The sequence below is a fragment of the Pteronotus mesoamericanus genome, unplaced genomic scaffold (genome assembly GCF_021234165.1).
Source record: "Pteronotus mesoamericanus isolate MK-2021 breed Mesoamerican mustached bat unplaced genomic scaffold, CSHL_Meso_final contig_347, whole genome shotgun sequence".
Classification (NCBI taxonomy): Eukaryota; Metazoa; Chordata; class Mammalia; order Chiroptera; family Mormoopidae; genus Pteronotus; species Pteronotus mesoamericanus.
In genome coordinates this window covers 11,197,596-11,217,649 of record NW_026555137.1, presented here as the reverse complement: position 1 = coordinate 11,217,649, position 20,054 = coordinate 11,197,596, and the positions used below count along the sequence as shown (strand labels likewise).

General features: G+C 34.6%; 1 protein-coding gene across 1 annotated transcript in view; it reads left to right on the top strand.

Annotated features, from left to right (window-relative positions):
- Positions 1–19,209, top strand: part of LIN9 (lin-9 DREAM MuvB core complex component) — a 38,183-nt gene extending 18,974 nt beyond the window's left edge. Inside the window, exons 7-15 of the mRNA XM_054576467.1 lie at positions 1,400–1,557; positions 4,090–4,223; positions 6,090–6,209; positions 6,485–6,586; positions 9,604–9,684; positions 14,671–14,796; positions 16,660–16,839; positions 16,998–17,095; positions 18,275–19,209. Coding sequence (XP_054432442.1) covers positions 1,400–1,557; positions 4,090–4,223; positions 6,090–6,209; positions 6,485–6,586; positions 9,604–9,684; positions 14,671–14,796; positions 16,660–16,839; positions 16,998–17,095; positions 18,275–18,380 — 1,105 coding nt within the window. The 3' untranslated portion in view covers positions 18,381–19,209. The remainder of the gene's footprint in view (positions 1–1,399; positions 1,558–4,089; positions 4,224–6,089; positions 6,210–6,484; positions 6,587–9,603; positions 9,685–14,670; positions 14,797–16,659; positions 16,840–16,997; positions 17,096–18,274) is intronic.
- The last annotated feature ends 845 nt before the right edge of the window (positions 19,210–20,054 follow it).

Genomic DNA, 20,054 nt, shown 5'->3' with positions numbered 1-20,054 from the left:
GTAGACATCCATGTGCAGATTTTAGTGTGGGCATAACTTTTCAGCTCATTTGTATAAATACCAAGGAATGCGATTGCTGGATCATATGGTAGGAATATGTTTAGTTTTATAGAAAAAACACCAAACTCTTTTATAGTGGCTGTACCATTTTACATTCCCACCAGCAATGAATGAGAGGTCCTGTTGCTCCACATCTTCACCAGCATTTGGTGGGGTTAGTGTTTCAGATCTTGGTCATTCTAATAGGTGTGTAGTGGTGTCTCATTTTATTTGCATTTCCCTAATGACGTATGATGTGGAACATCTTTTCATCTGCTTATTTACCATCTATACATCTTCTTTGGTGATATTTGGCTTCTTTGGTTTCTTAAAAGGTTAAACATAAACTGACCACATGACCCAACCACTTTATTCCTAGGTATTCACTTCAGAGAAATTAAAGTATATGTTTATACAAAAACCTATGCACAAATGTTCATATCAACATTGTTGTAATAACCCCAAACTGGAAACAACCCAAATGTGCACCAACAGGTGAATGAATAAATAAATTGTGATGCATCCATAGAATAGAATACTATTTTCCAGTAAAAAGGAATGAACTGATACATACAACATGAATGAGTCTTAGAATAACTATGCTAAATGGAAGAAGCCTGACAAAAGTACAGACTAGATGATTCCATTTATACAGAATTTTAGAAGATAGAAATAATAATGACAGAAAGCAACTCAGAGATTGCTTGGTAAGTAGGAGTATAGAAATGGAAGGAATGCAAAATAGGAAAAATAAAATGGCACAGGGAAACTTTTAGGGATAATTGATGTCTTTGTATTTCATTGTCTCGACTGTGGCGATGGTTTTATGGATATATGTTTTGTGGCATGAAACCTATGTTTAAATACCTTTGGTTCATCATGGAATATGACAATAGAAGTAAGACAGACCATAAGAGTAAATTCAGCATTCACACTTCAAGGCAGGAAGAATACTTTAAAGTTTACACAGTGACACGTCTCATCTTTAATTCCTGTATTAGTATGCTCACTGGGTGACAGAAAATGTCATGTTTTTCTGAATAGAATATTAGAATTGAACTTTGTCCTTAAAACAAGACCTGGGATCCAGCTATAATTTTGTCAAAGAATGTGAACAAATCCTTCTGTTTTACAGAAAGGGATAATCTAGACTTCTATATCTTTGAGTTTTGGAAGGCCCTGTTTTTTAAAAGATGTAAAAGTAACTTAATTTGAAAGGAAATGATTATTTCTAAGAATTTGTTTTTAAATACAGTACTCAAAAGAATGAAAGGAAGAAAGAGAACAATGAGATGGGTGGTCTGATTTGAAGTTTTTGTATATGATAGTTATTTTATATTATCTTTATAATTTATTCTAGATGTTCTTCTGCATTTTTTGAGGAAGAGAGATCAGCATTAAAACAGAAACGGCAGAAAATCCGGCTCTTACAACAAAAGAAAGTTGCAGATCTTTCACAATTCAAAGATCTCCCAGATGAGATTCCTTTACCCCTGGTTATTGGAACCAAAGTTACAGGTTAGTGAAGATAAGCTTATTAATATTTTGACTTGTAATTTTTCTCCAAAATAACCTCTATTAGAGTAGCTTTTAAATTTAGAAAGCTTAAACTATAGTTCTACAGCAATGTACTGTAGAGATTACTGTTTCTTCATCTGTGAATTGTTTAGATTTCACAATTTTAAATTATTCTGTTTTTTTCCATTTCTAAGCAGTCTTTTCTTGATAGTCTATACCAAGTTCTTATGATCTATAAAAACACCACTTTTCTTAATGATCCTTGGGTCCAGAAATAGTCCATTTGTAATGACTCAATAAAACTAAATTATTCGCTTGGTAGTTTGCTCAAAATTGTGTAAGGGCATAAATTTTGTCAATTTACAGATGTGATTCTATATATTCACTTCAGTTATAACATGGAGGGAAGGTACCACCAAAGCCAAGCTTAAGTTAATCTTCAAGAATTTGGTCAACTAAAATTGCTTTAAGTGAGTGGGTAGGTTAGTAATTGTACTGAAAGGGTTTGAGAAATGGTTGAATTAATCAGGGAACATTTTCTGGAGGAAATGAAGCCTAAGCTTGGACTTTTTACCGGACTCTCTTAGGTATATTCCCCACCCTCCCGCATAGTCTCCCAGTTAGCCAGGGATTTATGGAGCGCTTAGGTCAGCCCTTTTAGGGCTCTCGAGTTTCCAGGATCTCCCTGTTAAACGTCTGGCTGTTCTGCTCTTCACCTCCGCCAGGCCTACCCCATGGGCTTACAGAAGCTGTGGGTTTTTCTTAATGCTTTCCTGATTGAGGTCATCACTTTTAACTGGCAAAGACAAGTTTTTCCCCAGTGGTCCACATCTGATCCACCCCCTGTGGCAACAGCACTGTCAGTTTTCATGACCGGCTTTTACACTAGTAACACCATTTTTACCAGCCACGTGGGTGGTGATGGTGGGACGTGAATAGCCTCGTGCAAAAAGGCCGCTGCCTTCCCCTAACCTGAAGCTCCAGCAGTCTTTCAACACTGAACATCTCCTGATTGTTCTCTGCACTTGATCCATTTCCAATACCTTGAACTGGTTGTCTTTGACAGTCTTGTACAGGTTTATGCTTGCTTTTCACAGAGAAGAATGAAAAACCTCTTCATGCTGGAAGTCCTTTTCTATATTTATGTTTGTTTTTTCAACTTTATTTATTACTTGTATCTTCTATATACCTTTTACTTTTCCCTTAACTGATCTGTCAAAGACTGAGAATATTTTAGGCTCTTACAGTTGTGTCTTTTAATCAGTTGATTCTTTTAAACAGTTTTACATCGAATATTTGTGTTGTATTAAAATGATATTGTATATTTTACTTTTTTATCCATACAAAATGTGTCACTTTGTCTAGTTGAATGCCTTAAATGCTGTTCTTACATTCTTCACTCATGTTGGGTACTTGCTTGGATTTTCCTGATGTTATTGCAGGCTGGATTTAAATAATAGTGACACAAAAATTCATCTATGTGAGGGGTCCCCAAGACTACTCCTGAGTTTGTGATTTGCTAGAAAGATTCAGAGTGCTCAGCATTCATGGCCTTGGCTTACTACAGAGAAGGATACAAAGCAAAGTTAGCAAAGGAAAAAGGTGAATAGGGCAAAAGCTCAGAGGAAACTAGTCCAAGCTTCCAGGAGTCCCCTTCCTGTAGTGTCACATGTGACTTTCTTAATACCTCCAGCAACAATTGGTAAAAACACTTGAGGCGTTGTCTACCAAAATAACTTGTTAGAGATTCAATACCCGAGGTTTTTATTGGGGGCTGATCACATAGGCACTCTTGCATAGCACTTGCTGGAATTCCAGACTCCTGAAGGAAAGCGGGTATACAGCACACATCCCATCGTTTTCACAAACAGCCAAGCACAGGAAACCACCCTTATTATTAGTATGGGAATACTCTTAAAATCCAAGTTCCCAGATGCCACCTTTGTAGTCAGGCCCTTCCAGGGATAGCAGTCTCAGGCCTAGTATATTCATTATTTTCTTCACAGCATCCTTGTCTTTTTTAAATTTTTAACATCAATATATGGTTGCATCTCTCAGACCGCCTATTGGGGACTTGGCCTGCAACCCAGGCATGTGCCCTAAACTGGGAATCGAACCAGTGATCCTTTGGTTCGCAGGTCCGCGCTCAATCCACTGAGCCACACCAGCCAGGGCTTTTTTATTTTTTCATTTTTTCACTCAGTAGCATAATGACCAAAGTTCTTTTGTTGACCTTTTGTTTTTTTCAATTCAAAATTAAAGCAATGACTTTAAAATATTTTTTCTTTTAAGTTTGGTATGTACGTGATTTCATATGTCAAAATAAGGATCATCATTTATAGCTTTGTTTATTGTTTCAAAAAAATTTTTTTTCTCTAAACTGAAAATAAAGTGCATACTGTTTTTTGAAACTGTAATAGACAACAATACTGTACTTTCTACATTTTAAATTAGATGCTTTGAGTAGTTTTATAATTGGCAGTTCTTTGTAATTTCCAAACATCATAATGCCTTTTTTTGTTATTTTTTCAGCACGATTACGTGGTGTTCATGATGGTCTGTTCACTGGACAAATAGCTGCTGTGGATACTTATAATGCTACTTACAGAGTAACTTTTGATAGGGCAGGGCTTGGAACCCACACTATCCCTGACTATGAAGTTCTTGTAAGTATTTCATATATATTTGTGTATTATGCCTATTAAATACGTTATATAGAATTTTCTTAGAGATTGTGTTGTATGTTAGAGTCAAGATTTCAAGTCACAGAGGAAAAGATCCTTAGGGATTTCAACTCCTACTGGACCCCTGGGCAGAACTATACTTTAGGTCTTCCACATTTTTGAGAATCTAGCATTTCTCTATTGTACCTTAACCAGTAGCTCTTTAGTGTGTCAGAACTGATGGCTCCTGACTACATAATTTTCGGGAATAAGCTACACATTTTCGTTTCAGCTGTTTTGTTATAGTTCTCTCACAAAATGATTTTTAAAGTATGAAGTAACATCTTGCACTTTAACATTTGTTCTCTTGTTTTATCCTCAGAATTACATAGGGTAGGTGTTAATTACCCTCACTTTTTGCATTATTAAACTGAGACATTAGTAATTACAAATTACAGTAAGTAATCAGGCCAAGCCTCTAGAGCTGGTTTTTGGACGGGTGAGACTAGAATTCAGTTCTTATACAGCCCATTAAACTACTAGGCCATTATTTCATGATCATGATTGACTTCGCAAAGTCATGAAAAGCATATTCCTTTCTAATAAGTTAAAATAATTTTAAGAACTAATAAATCTATGCAATCTAACAAAGTTTTTAAAAAGTGAATAATGAACTTACTATAACAAAATGGTTTGCCTCTAAGCATTATGAAAATTGAATTGTTCACCTTTAGCCTCCCTTTTTCTTTTCTTTATTATAAATTTGATTTTTAAGGTTTATGAACTTAAAATTAAAAATCAAAATTTCTTTATCTCCTTGATGCAAAAATAGAAGAATCTTTCTTTTCTGATATGTATTTTTTAAAAACTATGACTCTATTTATTGTGATGGTTTCCTTTTCAAACGTGCTTTTTAGAGACAACAAATAAGGGAGAGAGAAAATTTGGACTAAATAGATCGAAGTACACAACCTTAAGTTTTTTCATTAAAGAATGAAATCTTTCAACCTCCCTTTTCATAAAAAGAAAAATTGGCCCTGACTGGTATGGCTCAGTGAGTTGGGGATCGTCCACAAACTGCATGGTAGCCAGTTTGATTCCTGGTCAGAGCACGTGCCTCGGCTGCAGGCCAGGTCCTGCGCTGGGGGTGTGCAAGAGGCAAGATGTTCCCCTCCCTCTCTTTATCCCATCCCTCCATTCTCCTTTCTCTAAAAATAAATAAATAAAATATTTAAAAACAAAAAAAGGAAAATTGCTTTCTGTTTCATCAATGTAATTTCCTTTATGAGATCATCTAGCTATTTCTCTTTGGCCAGAGAATTGACTTTAATTATACCAGGTAACATTGGTCTTTAACACACAGACAGACAACCAAGGGTGGCAATAGAACACTAATATTCCATAATAATCTTTGATCCTCTGTTTTGATTTTTTTGTCTTTTTCTCTTCTTAATTCTCTTGTTTTGTGGGTTCAATCTTTTGGTAGCAAAATAGAATTTTTTTTTAAAGATTTATTTATTTTCAGAGAAGGGAAGGAAGGGAGAAGGAAAGGGAGAGAAACATTAGTGTGCGGTTGCATCTCATGCACTCCCTACTGGGGACCTGGCCTGCAACCCAGGCATGTGCCCTACACTGGGAATAGACCTGGCAACCCTTTGCTTCCCAGGCCGGCACTCAATCCGCTGAGTTCACACCAGCTAAGGCACAAAATAGCATTTTCATACTCTGACTTAAATTCTAGACCTTTGGTCTTTGTAGCATAATATATTCTCTGATAAATCATAGCATATAAACTAGTGTATACTATGCAGAAATATATAATGATAGGCAAAGTTCTACAAGTTTTGTGGGCTTTCTTTTTTCCCTAAGAGTAATGAGCCTCATGAGACAATGCCAATTGCTGCCTTTGGACAAAAACAGCGGCCTTCTCGATTTTTAATGACTCCACCACGGTTACATTATACTCCTCTTCTCCCGGCACCAACTACGGTAACATTTTTTAAATGTCATCAGTAATTTAAATGATTATTATTAATGTGAACTGTGTGTTTATGAAATTATACATCTATTACAGCAACTTCAGGAGTTGCGCACATTATTTTGAGTTGTCAGATTTTAAATAAAATAAAAGCTGCTTCAACTCTGGAAATTTTTTTAGGATTTTTAATATAATATTGATCATAGTCGAATTTACTCTTCACCTAAATATCAGATGCTTCCTTTTCAACAGTCAGTGGTTAAATGGTTCCTTCTTATACCCACAGGATAATGATCCTTTATTAGGACAGTCACCTTGGAGAAGCAAGATTGCGGGCTCTGACACTGAAACATTGGGCGGCTTTCCTGTAGAATTCCTCATTCAAGTGGTAGGAATTTTTCTGAATATCTTGACTATTTGTTTAAAAACTTAAATGTCTATTGTGTTATTGAAGTTGAAAGTTTTCCTAGGACCAAATATTTAAATATTTTTTATCATTGTATTGATTTTAAGAACTTTGTTATTTCCATCAAAGCTTAAAAATAAAAGTTGTAACAGCCAAAAAAGACAGACGTCTTTTTTGTTGGGCTTTTGTTTGGTTTTGTTCTCATTATTTTGTTATGTTAAGGACTCTCATGTTCTAGCCTATATTCTGTGAAACTCTGAATGATAAGCTGTTAATAACTTGTATACGTAGAAAGCTTTTATTTAGTAACCACAATATGCATCTTGCTATCACCAGTCAGCTGAGCAGTTGGGATGTGTTGGCCAGCTCTTTGTTTAGGAGGAACTTTCTTTATGAGATTAGAAATAGCTATTCACTAAGAGATCTAAGCCTAAACTAAAACAAGTGTAGAATTATTTTATAGAACAGTTTTCCTAAATAGTCTGATTCTTAAGAATGTGATGAGTCATTTGTTTTGAAAATTAGGTGAAATTATTTAGTTTGAGTCATAGTCTAATAATGTTTGATTTATTTTCTTTTTCTTTTTTGTAAAGAAAAAGTACTAAAAAAAGAAAAGAAAAACTACTTTGGCTTGGGATAGTCCTTATAAATAAAAAGTTTCTATGTTATGTTATATAGCATAATTCATAAAATATTCAGTGTTACCTTTTGCAATTGATGCTATTTCAAGGAAAAGTCTTGTCATTTGTGTACATGTGTATAGCATTTTGTATTTCTCAATCATATGTTGCTAATTTCCTTGCAATGTAGAATTTTATAATGCCTTTGGCTTCCAAAAGTAGATATTTTTATATGAAAAGTTTATATTATGAAAAGAGCCAAAGGTTATGCGTTTCTCAAATAGAACACTTGTTCCCATGTTATTTAAAGACATGCTTTCTTTAAATAGTGAAAGTGAAAGCAAAGCTGAGAGAGAGAGAGAGAGAGAGAGAGAGAGAGATTGTTCACCAGCAGAGGGAGCCAGAAACTAGGTATCCTTGGACTGCTTCTAAAGTACTGATACTTTTATTGATGCCTAGATATTTGATTTCAATTCTTAATTTTTTAACTTCATAATCTACATATGTTAAGCCTAGTTAAAATACTACTTTCATTATTATTTTAAGCTGTCTGAGAGGTAAAAATAAAAAGCCTTTTGTCTTTTGTAGTATGTAAGGTTTTATAAAACTCAGGTTTGTTGTAAATACTAGCTTTTGAAGTAGATGTATATGTTTTTATTTTTTGTTTCTAATATTTTTCTTATAAAAAGTAAACATTAAAAATTTTTGCAGGTTTTGTAGTTCATAGTTTACAATGAATTTTCTTTTGCAGGGGAACTTTTTATTCCTGGGGTTAGGGATTTGGAAGAATCTAAAAAGATTGATCCACTTTCTTATAGAAAACTCAGCTTTGAAAAAAATTAAAAGGAAACAATGACTTTCTATCAAAAACAAATAAGTAACACAAAACTAAAACAAACAAAAAAGGGGAGTGAGACTGTTGCCTTCATCCCATCTTTTACTGCATCCAACTCCAAAAAGAATCCCACAGATTTCCATAAAAACTCAGCAACTTAGAGGAGAAGGGAGACCAGTCCAGAGCTCTGGACCTATTGAGCAGTAAATAAAAGTCTATATTGACAAGTATGTAACTTATCTCACCAGGCCAGTTTTTTAAGACATTTCTGTATCAAAAATTTAAAGCACATAAAAGCAGACAGAATTGTATAATGCACTTCTATGAATCCATCATTGTCTGTAACAGTTATTAACAACTCCTGGCTAAATTCAGTAAAAATATATTTAGAAAAAATAAAATCCAAAAAACTTGTGGCTAGTCCTGTTTCATCTTTACTCCCACCTACTTTGTCCCTGTTGTGTAATTTGGAAGCAAATACTATATACATCATATCATTTATTGTAAATATTTTATTATGTATTTGTAAGAGATAAGGGCTCTTTTACAGAAACATTACATATATTACACATATTACATAACTGTAATACATAATATACCATTGTTACACCTAAAAAGTTAACAAAAATGTTAATAGTATCAGATATCCAGTTGGCATTTAAATTTTTCATTTGTTTCTCAAATGTTGGATGCTCTGTTTCCCCATACAGTTTATTTGTTAAAGAAACTGGATTATTTGTCCATAGAGTCTCCTATAGTCTGGATTTTGCTGAATCCTTGTGGTATCATTCAACATGTTCTTCTGTTTTTTTGTATTGTATGTAAATTGCTCATTGGGTGTAGAGTTTTGATTATATTTGGGCTTTTTATTTGGCTGGCCTACTTATTTTTATGTGTCTAGTTTTATACGTGGTTATGTATTCTGATAGGAGACATGCTGTTTTCTTTTTTAATATCATGTTAGCTGGCACTGTTTATCAATGCCTAGGTCCATCATTTATTAGGATTGTAAAATGATGCTGTTCTTGTTCTATCATCCCTTCTTCATTATTAGCTGAAAGAGCTCTGTAAAGAAAAATTTCCCCTAATCTATTGTTTGGTTACTAATAGTTTAATTTGTATAGAAAAGGCAAGATAAATGCTTGATTCTTTCTTTCTCTTTGTTTTTCAGTTTATAAAATAATGACTTTAGTCACTAGCATTCTCTAACAGAGGTTAATTTGTTTTTTAAGTATCAATATGAACTCATGGATTTTAACATACTTGTGCTTCAATCTACTACATTTTTCATTCTTATTGGTTCATGAATTATCCCATTTGTTCAGGTGGGTTCTTTAGTCCTTTTGACATGTCCTGGGTACAGTGGATTTTAAATATTTTCTTGTCAGCCAATCAGATTTATAAAATTAAAAGCCTGTGCTATATTCATATTGAAACACTAAAATCTACTGCTAAAATATTTAGTGAAAAGTTGGAAATTTGATGTCTAACTGATACACTTAAATGCCTGTATTTGTTCCAAAACATCTCTTCTTTCTCTATAGACCAGATTATCAAAAATTCTCATGATTAAAAAGGAACATATCAAGAAATTAAGGGAAATGAACACAGATGCAGAAAAATTGGTAAGGTTTTTTCTTTGCTTGTCAAATTTTAAAATGGTGAAGGCTTCTGTATCTAAGGATTTTTAAATATTTTATGGAAGAAAACCTTGAGATGAATGTTATTTTTAAATCCTCATTTGATATCACTATCTCTTGTTACATTGAACACATGGTAAGTGAGTCAGCAAGTCAGTACAGTTTGCTAACCCACACTTCATTATGCCCTTGACTGTACGGTTGAATAGGATTATGGGTATATTAGGTTCTTTGACAGTTTGCATGAGTATAGATAGAATCCCTAGCATTGGTGCCTCTAACTAAAGAAGTCATATGAACAGAGGTTGTTAGAAGTGATGAAGAATAAATAAATCAGGAAATACAAAACTTGTCATCTTCAGGTTATTTGGACAGTTTATATCGTATTAGCCTAATCAGTCCAGAAATATGAGAGTCAGTTTTATTCATAAGAGGGACCTATCAGAGTTGTTTATTTTTATGTAGAAAATACTCAGTAAGAAAGGTTTGAACTTCTTTTTTTTGGTGTTTTGTTTTATTTTTTTATTGAACTTGTTGGAATGACATTGACTAATAAGATTATATAGGTTTCAGGTTGAACTGTGTTAAAAGTCATAAAACTTGTTTATGGATTTATAGGATGATGAATAGGTTTCATCTCAAGTACCATACTATCTCCAGTGGATTGAAGATGACTGCGTGGAAATAGGAGAGTAAGGGAGAACTCAGCGATTGGATAGTGGGGGCAAAGTGCTATAGCTAATTACCAGTATCAGTCATAAGTGTGGGGATAGGGAGCTGTAGCATTAGTTATACCTGGTATGGAACTGTACAAGGGGTAACTGGACAAGTAGATATGTAACTAAATGAGGAGCAATCCTCTTTTAGGGTTGTAGAATTTTTTAAAATCTGAACATGACTTTGAATTATCTAATTCAAATCCATCATTTTATGGAATTGGAAACTGAAGACCAAAAATGTGAAGAGATTTTAATCAAAGATTGTACTGCTATGTACAGGTACCAAAACAGGCTTCTTGGTCCCTGTGTAACTCATTTAGGCTTGATATGAAATTACCAGATGAGCAGGCTATTAAAGATTGAAAAAAGTCACCATAACGTAGTGACATTATATATTCTAAACATGAAAATATTGTGTTTGTGCCATAGCTGGTGTGGCTCAGGAGATTGAGCACCAGCCTGCAAACCAAAGGGTTGTTGATGCGATTCCCACTCAGGGCACAGGCCTGGGTGTGGGCCAGGTCCCCAGCAGGGGGCGCGTGAGAGGCAACCGCGTATTGGTGTTTCCCTCTCTTTCTCTTTCCCTTCCCGTCTTCCTAAAAATAAATAAAATCTTTTTAAAAGATGAAGTACAGAAAAAAATAAAGTTAAAAAAATGTGTTTGCTTCTTTCCTACTAGACTTTAATTCTTATCTGTCAATTCTATTTCTTTTTACTCTGTGCTCCCCCATTACATTCTCTCTGATTAATTGTATCATCTTATCCATCTTCATGCATTTCACTTTCATATCACTAGCTAGGATTCTGCCCGCTGGCCAGGTTCCATGCCTTAAAGTATTGGGCTTACCTTAGTTTGGTCAGTGTTACCTACTCTTTTTTTTTTTTTTTTTTTTTTTTAATATTTTATCTATTTATTTTTAGAAAGAGGAAAAGGGAGGGAGGAAGGAAGAGAAGCATCGATGTTGCAAGAGAAACAGCTATTGGTTGCCTCTCACACACCCCCAACCCTGGACCTGGCCTGCAACCCAGGCGTGTGCCATGACTGGGAATTGAACCAGTGACCTTCCCACTTGCAGGACAAGGTCCAGCCCACTGAGCCACACCACTCAGGGCAGTGTCACTACTTCTAAATAGAGGCCTGTTTTGATGTTGTCTTGGCTTCTTGGCATGTGGGAACTTTGTAGAAGTTGGTCTCTAGTTGGTTTAATATGTTTTAGTATTTGTTTTGTTTTATTTATGGTTAAAAACAATTTCTATCATAAAAATTCAAATATTATGAAACTATTTAATAAGGAAAACAATTCTTTATAATGTCTCCCCTATAAATAAATACTATTCAGTTTAGTGTATACTATAAATTGAGCATACAGATTTCTTCCTCACCTGCGGTTTTGAAAATTATTTTCTAACAAAAATGGAATGTGCCATTATATATTAACTTAATCTCAGTCTTTTAAAATTTCTGTCTTGTACCATCAATTAAATAATCTCTTAATGGGTATTTGAGTTATCTCCATTATTTTACTAAAACAGTGCTACAGTAAATATTCATATCCATATAGTTTTGTGCATTTGTTTGTGTCTGTCTATAACATAGACAGTAGACAGTCTATAGCTTAGAAAGTAGAGTGGCTGGGTCAAAGTGTATGAACATTTTAAAGATTTAATGAAACTTCTAGTTTAAGATGGTAGGCTGAACACATTTTATTCCTAACCCTTACAATTTCACACAGAATAAGTACAAAAGGAGTAAGTAGAATAAATGGGAGCAGATGTTTAACAAGGTATGAAAGGTTTTTAAAATTTCTCTGACATGTTGTATGAAACAAAAACTACAGCTAAAGGCTGCATGTTGGCACCCGGAAGAGGCCCCTGGCACAGAGCTGCACGTGTGAGGGAGAGCGCAGAAGTGATGTGTAATAAAAAAGAAATTGATTCAGTGTCTGTCTCTTCATTTCCCTTCTTCATCCCAGTGACAGAACTTAAATGTGGCATTACCCACGTTAACAGGAGAAAGCGAAACAGATAACGTTTCTAAGATTTGAACATATCATTTCAGAAAAATTAAGCTTTCTTTTGCTTTTGGTAATGGTAGACTAGGTGATTTGAATTAACCTTTCTAATCCAAATAGTTAAGAACAACTATTTCCTGTGAAATAAAATGTAAAAATAACTTGCCTGATGACACTGGAGCATTAACAAGGCATTAAATAATTACAGGGATAGGATTTGGGAAGAGGCGTAAACTCAGAAGGGGAAAGCTGTCATTTAGGGTTGCTTTTTACTCAGGGCTTCTGCAGGTTTCAAAACAGATGGCTTAGAAGCTGAGGGGCATTCTTGAACGGCTTACAAGGGCAGGGAGGACAAAAATTTAAGAGTCCAAAGACCGACCAAAGGTTGGGAGAAGCTGGCAGACCTTCCGTGTTCTGTGTTGTGGAACCTGGAATGTGGAAGCTTCAAATTGTCTCATCTCTGAAACTGAATTAAGATGATTATGGAACTCGAGGGCCTTAAGCAACCCACCGGAAGTAAATACGGCCTCTTAAGGAATATGACATCATACTAGACCTCAAATTACTTCCACAGTATTCAATATACAGTGTCTGACACTACATTTTAAATCCCAGACACAGTAAGAGACATGATAATCCGAACAAAAACCAAAAGAAAGTACAGACAATTGACAAATTCCAGATAATGGAATTTTTAGGCAGAGATTTTAGATGCTTAATTTGTTTAAAGATATTAGAAAAAATTGAGACTATTAGATGAGGACTGGAAACAACATCAGTAAAAAGGACCAAATGAAAATTCCAAAAATAAAATGCAGGATTCAAAAATAAGAACTCAGTTGGTAGCTGTAACCGCAGCAAATGAGGAATAGCTGAAGAGAGAGCTAGTAATTGAAAATAGAGCAAAAGAAAATATTCAGAATGAAGCATGGAGGAAAAAATGGATGGAAAATACAGAAGAGAAGACAAGATACAATAGGTGACATAATAAGGAGCCTAACAGATTCCTTGTATATAAAAATGGGATAATTATAGTACCCTCCCCATGGGCTGGTTGTGAGGATTCAGTGAGACCCCATTAAACACAAAGGACAGTGCCTGGCACCTTAGTCAGCTCTAGTCAATACTGTTGGCCATCTTCATCGTCAACATTAAGTCATTAACACATTTTAATAGTGCATGCTATGAAGTAGCTCATTTAACTTTCCTTGGCCTCAGTCTTCTCATGTGTAAAATGACAGGCTGCCCCAGGTGATCTCTAAGGTCTCTGTTCGACGAGCGTAGCCCTGTGGTGGTGCTCCTGGACGTGGCTTATGCAGTCTAGGCGAGCCTTCCGTCCTTGGCCGTGCTTCCTAGACGGAGCAGTGGGGCTTCCCCGGTACGTGATGATCTAGTTTCTGAGAAGTCCTCCGGAAAAAGAAACGGTTAAATTTGGCTCGACTGGAGGCATCTCATTGCAGCGTTTGAAGTTCGAGTGGGAAGGAGAGTGTAATTTGTTGGAGTTGTGAAGAGAGGAAAGGAAATGAAACCAAAATCCATTTACACTTAACAAGCGGGAAGCAAATACAGAATGATGATGGTAGCGGTTAGTATTTATTGAGCATTGTCTATATGGGATACAGTATGCTAGCATGTATATTTCCCTTTACCTTTGCTATAATCCTATTCAGTATATATTCTTATTACCCCCGTTGTGCAGACAAGGAAACTGAGTGCAGAAAGATTAACAAACTTAAGGTCACACAGCTAGTAGGTGATAGAGTTGGGATTTAAACATTTAATCGTATATAATCTGATTCTAGCACCCGTGATTAAGCATTATGCTATATTGAGATGATTCCAAATGTAGAATCAATTGAGTTTAAATAACTAGAACACTTCAAATGAGTGCATACAATTTTTTACCAACTTTTTATTTTGAAAAATGGTAAACTTACGAGAAAGTTGAAAGACTAATATGAGGAATATTATATAGAATCAACAGTTTTGCTGCATTTAATTTCTCTATATAAGATCTCCATTTTAAAAAGTCAATGGCAAACATCGTTATGTACCTAAGAACAGAGACAGTCTCCTAAATAATAATATATAATGTTACGACATACAAGAAATATAGCATTGAGTACTGACAATCTGAATAACCTTTAGTTGGTACTGGGTAAGTCAGATTTCTTATTAGATAATTGAAATTGCACTGCTCAAAAAAATCCCTTATCAAAATCTGATTCTTTTCTTCTCAGAAATCATACTCCATGCCCATTGGCATTGAATTTCAGCGGAGATACGCAACAATTGTTCTAGAGCTTGAACAGTTGAACAAGGACCTAAACAAGGTTTTGCATAAAGTTCAGCAGTTCTGCTACGAGGTAGGTAATTTTCATGAATTTCCCTTCGGGAGCTGTACCCTCTACACTTTCTTATTTGAAGCCTAATACTGTTACCTTTATATTTTAGAAAATCAAACTAAGCCAATATCTTTATAAAATCCTTTAGTAGAACCATATTTTATATAGTTTTGTTCCTTACAGCATCAGTGTCAAAGAGTGCTTTATATCCAGTGAGTTTATTGTTTGTTTGGATTAGAACTGATCTAGAACTCCAAAAAAATTTAGAAAAATACTGTTATTTGACTGTATACCCCAAGTTTGAAGGTAAACCAAACTTTAAACCAATATGGAACTCTGTTGGTATAGTCTCTCTCATAGTGGTAAAAGATTAGCAATTCTGAGACACTGTGTACTCCAGGATTGAGCAAAGGACTAAATAAAAGTATATTAATATGGGAGCCCAGTCTCTCCCTGCTGAAGAAGGGGAAGACTAGAACAAACCCTGTGGTGTTAGATTAGAATAAGAAAAAATCTGTATGAATCCATGGTTGGTTTATTTCTAAATATGGGTATAACTAAGTGTGGACGCGTACGGACAGAGGCTAGAGCAGTGACACCCTGATACACCGCACACACCTCGCACCCAAACCTCAATCTCTAAACACGCTGTCCAGAAAGAGGAAGCAGGGCTCCTTGGGAAAGAGGCTGATTCCAGAGCTAGGGCAGAGAAAGGGAAGATGAGCTTGGACCATCTTACTGTGCCAGGGAAGTAAAATGTGCCCCCCAAATTACGGGGATGTATCAAAAGGAACCAGCTTGACAGCATCTCCACTGGCCAAATCTGGGATAATTTGAGCTTCAGCATAAGTAATTATAGTAAGAGATTATAACCCATTGAATAAGATCCATGAGTCCGCTAATATTCGTTATTAAACTAATTTTTAAGAAAAAGTTCTTATAGTAAAATACCCACTAATAAATGTAGAAGAAATGATAAGAATGAGAAAGACACCACTTGTCAACCATTACAGTAAAAATTGCTGAAGGCAAGAATCATCAATAGATGCTAAAAGTAGTGGATAGAATTTGATGAGGAATGAAATCTTTTCAGAGCCTCAAAATATCTCTTCACAAGTACTTATTAATTACTAATCCTTTATTGTGGGGAAATCTGCAGACACTTAACTACCTTAACCAAGTGGTCGAAGATAACGTCATAGTAGCGGGGCAGATCCGCAGCACCTGCCTCCTGATCGCGATGCACCGCAAGGAAGTCAGCATCAGCGTGGTGTCCCTGCTGGAACCACGTAACCTGAGCGTAGTCGGAGGAAACAGGCAAACCCACAGTGAGGGATACTATACAAAATAACTGGCTGGTACTTTTCAAAAATATCAGGGTCATGAAAGACTACAGAAGTGTTCCAGAATGAAGGAATCTAAAGAGACATGACAACCAAATATATTCAAGGGGACAAATAGCTATGTGTGGGAGTCCTTGGGGCAGTTAATGAAACCTAACTGTCGAGTTAGAAAATGGTATTATATCAGTGTTAAGTTTCCTGAGTGTGATAATTGCACTATTCTTATGTAACAGAATATCCTTGTACTTAGGAAACATAAACGAGTATTTAGGGATAAAGAGTATAAAGGAAAAGAATTACATATACACAGAGAGAGGTCAAATGGAATAGGCCGTAAATAGTAAATCTGGGTAAAAAGTTGTCGAATTCTCTTTTCTCTAGAAAACAATTATAGGAGGAAAAAACCTTCTAAAGTGAGAGTGCCCTTCATTTTTATTAGAAATGCTAGTTTTGTAAAAATCCAAATCTGAAAACAGGACACAACACACAAATGATGTGGTCTTATGAATGTGCATCTTTATGTTTCAATCGCCTTATTCAGCTTGCTCCAGACCAGGGGCTCCAGCCTGCAGACCAGCCTACAGACATGAGGCGAAGGTGCGAGGAAGAAGCACAGGAAATCGTGCGGCATGCAAATTCCTCAGCAGGACAGCCCTGTGTTGAAAATGAAAATCTGACAAACTTAATCTCCAGGCTTACAGCTATTTTATTACAAATCAAGGTATATTTCAGAGGAGATGCTTTCTTAATTTTGACACCTAAACAAACATTGCTAATTTGTTGCTAAAAAAAATTATAACTTAGGTTGTATCAGGAATTTTATTGTCTATAGTTGTTGAACTGTAATTCAATTAAATTTTGAAATATTTTTTTCTTTAGTGTCTAGCAGAAGGCGGAGACCTGAATTCCTTTGAATTCAAATCACTTACAGATTCATTGAATGATATCAAGAGTACAATAGATGCTTCTAATATCAGGTAATTCATTAGATAGATGTACCCTGATGATTTTTATATTAAATTCATAATGATTACCAGTATAGGTTTTAAGAATTATGCATATTTGTGAAATACTGGGTTGGCCGAAGAGTTCATTTCCTTTTTTCCATAAAAAATAAAAGACATGCTTTTCATTTACACCAATAACTTTATGGATTTGGATATTTTGAGTATATCAGTTATCTGAATTAATGTCTCAATTTGATTGCTGTCAACTTCAACTAGTCTTCCCGACTGTGGAGCATCATCCAGCAAGAAATCTCCATCAAGAAACTTCGCAAACCACTTTTGACATGTTTGATGAGTTGCAGTACCTTTCTATATACTGCACAAATCTTTTTTGCATTTCAGTTGTGTTTTTACCTTCCTTGAAATAATAAAGGATAATATGCCAAAAATGTTGCAGATTTTCAACATTTCAATGGAAAATAATCTTATTATTTTCAAATAATAAAATCTTGTTTCAAAATAAATAAATCTCAAAATATAATAAAATCTTGTTTCAAATAAATAAATCTTGTTTTAAAAACAAGATTATTTTCCATTGGAAATTTTTGTATAGTTTAAAAACGCTTCCATATTCTGTGCCACTGCAGAACTTTAGTGCAGAGTTTATATTTATATTTCAATATGAAAAAGACTACACAGGAATTCACCAATTTTGATGTTTTGTTTTGTTTTTTAATGCTGCTGATATGACAGCTGTGACAATACAGTCTTAACAGAACTGTTTCGAATAACATTAAAGACAACTAAGCACTACTAGAGCCATCTTACTGAAAAAAACCAAAGGAAGTTTTTGGCCAACCCAAGATTTATATAATTTGTATCCTTTAAATAAATTGTAAAAGAGCTTTTCAGTTATATTCAATGTACTGATAGAATAGGTTTTGGTTTAGCATAGAGGTTTAACTTAGAAATAGAGCTTCCCCCGTCCAAGAACGTGCACTCTGCCCAGAACTCCTTGGCACCTTGCTTCTTTGGAGCATGCTTTTCCGATGACTTCTGACGTAGAATTAGGGCTAATGTGAAGGGGAGCCTTATTCCTTCCCTGGGGCCCTTATCATAGCTATCTCCTAACATTAAACTTTTCCTTTTTAAAAAACTGTTTTTAATTTTGTGAAATAAAGCAGTTAACCATGTTTTTTCTTTCTTTAGTTGCTTTCAGAATAATGTAGAAATCCATGTTGCACATATTCAGAGTGGCCTGAGCCAGATGGGAAACTTACATGCCTTTGCAGCAAATAACACCAACAGAGACTGAGGAGAAGGTGCAGTTATTCCAACTGCATAGGACATTGTTTTCAAGAAGTTCTTTTCCTTTATATAGGCTTCCAACACCAAATAACCCAACTGCTAGAAAACAAGGGAAATTTAAATCTCCAAATAAGGCATTTTAATATACTGTACTGCTTCTTAAACCAGCATTGCTGACCATAATTATATTTATTTTTCTTTTATTATTCAGCTGCAGTAGCATTGCTTATATTACACATGTTTATTTGTAAGTAGTCTTTAAACTGAAAATATCTGAACATAATTTCATGGAGGAACACATTGACCATTTTTTTTCACGTGCATGACTTCAACCCAACACATGCAGACAACTGTAATGGAGAACACGAAGAAACACGGTCTTTTTATGCACATGCATGGCAACGTGGAGATTCCTTCTAGAAAACGACATCTCTGGTTCACTTAGTTGATCACCACCTCAGTCTTCAAAAGAACATCATGAGATCTGGGAAGTCCTAGTGTGAAGGAAGGCACTGGAACATAGATGGGAAATATGGACTGTACAAGCATATATGGTATATACTTGCAATGTGACATGGTTCTGTAGATCATTTTATAATAATAAATATTTTAATTTATCATAATTTATAAAAGAAACTTTTGTTGTTTGTCTGTTGAAAGAAAATGAAGGAGCAGGAAAAAAACATTACTTGCAAAATGCTATATTTCAGCAAGTGGATTTGGCATGTCTTTTCCTGTCAATTCAGGGCAAAAAGTGCTATTGTTATGAGATTTATTAAAAAAGAAAAGACTGATAACACACTATTTTCATATTTTTTGTTTATTTGCACAACTTTTGAACCAGATTGCTGGTTAAAATCCAACAGTATACCATTTATAAAGTAAAAAATTTTATAAGGAAAACATATAATAACCAGTGTTGTGAAATACAGAAAAAAGGTTTGTATTTGGTTGGTTTTTGTTTTATTTTTTAAGGAAAACCCTGCCTAAAATGTTAATCTTGTAAAAAGTGTGTATTTGGAATTCTCTTTGTTTTAATATAGAATATTATAAAGTCAAAATATAATAAATTGTTTTAAGACTTGGAGTTTAAGATAGAGCTGTAGAAGTGGCTTTAATTCTTTTAGATGTCTCATAAAATGAGACTTTTTATATGTTAATGTATAATAAAACTGAAACAAGATTATTTTCCATTGGAAATTTTTGTATAGTTTAAAAACGCTTCCATATTCTGTGCCACTGCAGAACTTTAGTGCAGAGTTTATATTTAGCTCAACTGTTATGTTAATTAAGAAAAGCATAAATCTTTTATTCTTAATATTTGTAATTCTAAATAAATTGATCTATGAAAATTAATATCGTCTACATTTTTATTTAATTAGTGTAAGTTGATAAGTATTCCTTCTAGTTACGAAGTTTTAAAGAATTGTAATTTCTACTAAATTTTATTTTTAGGGGAAACAGTACAGATTAATTACCAGCTTGCTCAGAATTACAATACCATCCAATAATATTTTTAGGAGTTTTTTTCATCCCTGAATAAGTCACTGTGGAAAACACTGAGCAAGTAAGTTACTTGGCTTACTATAGACCTAGTGAAAGGTCCATTATTAGGTGAGTATGTTTTACCTTTTTTTCTTTTTTACATTTTTACATTTCTTACATTTTTTACATTGTACAT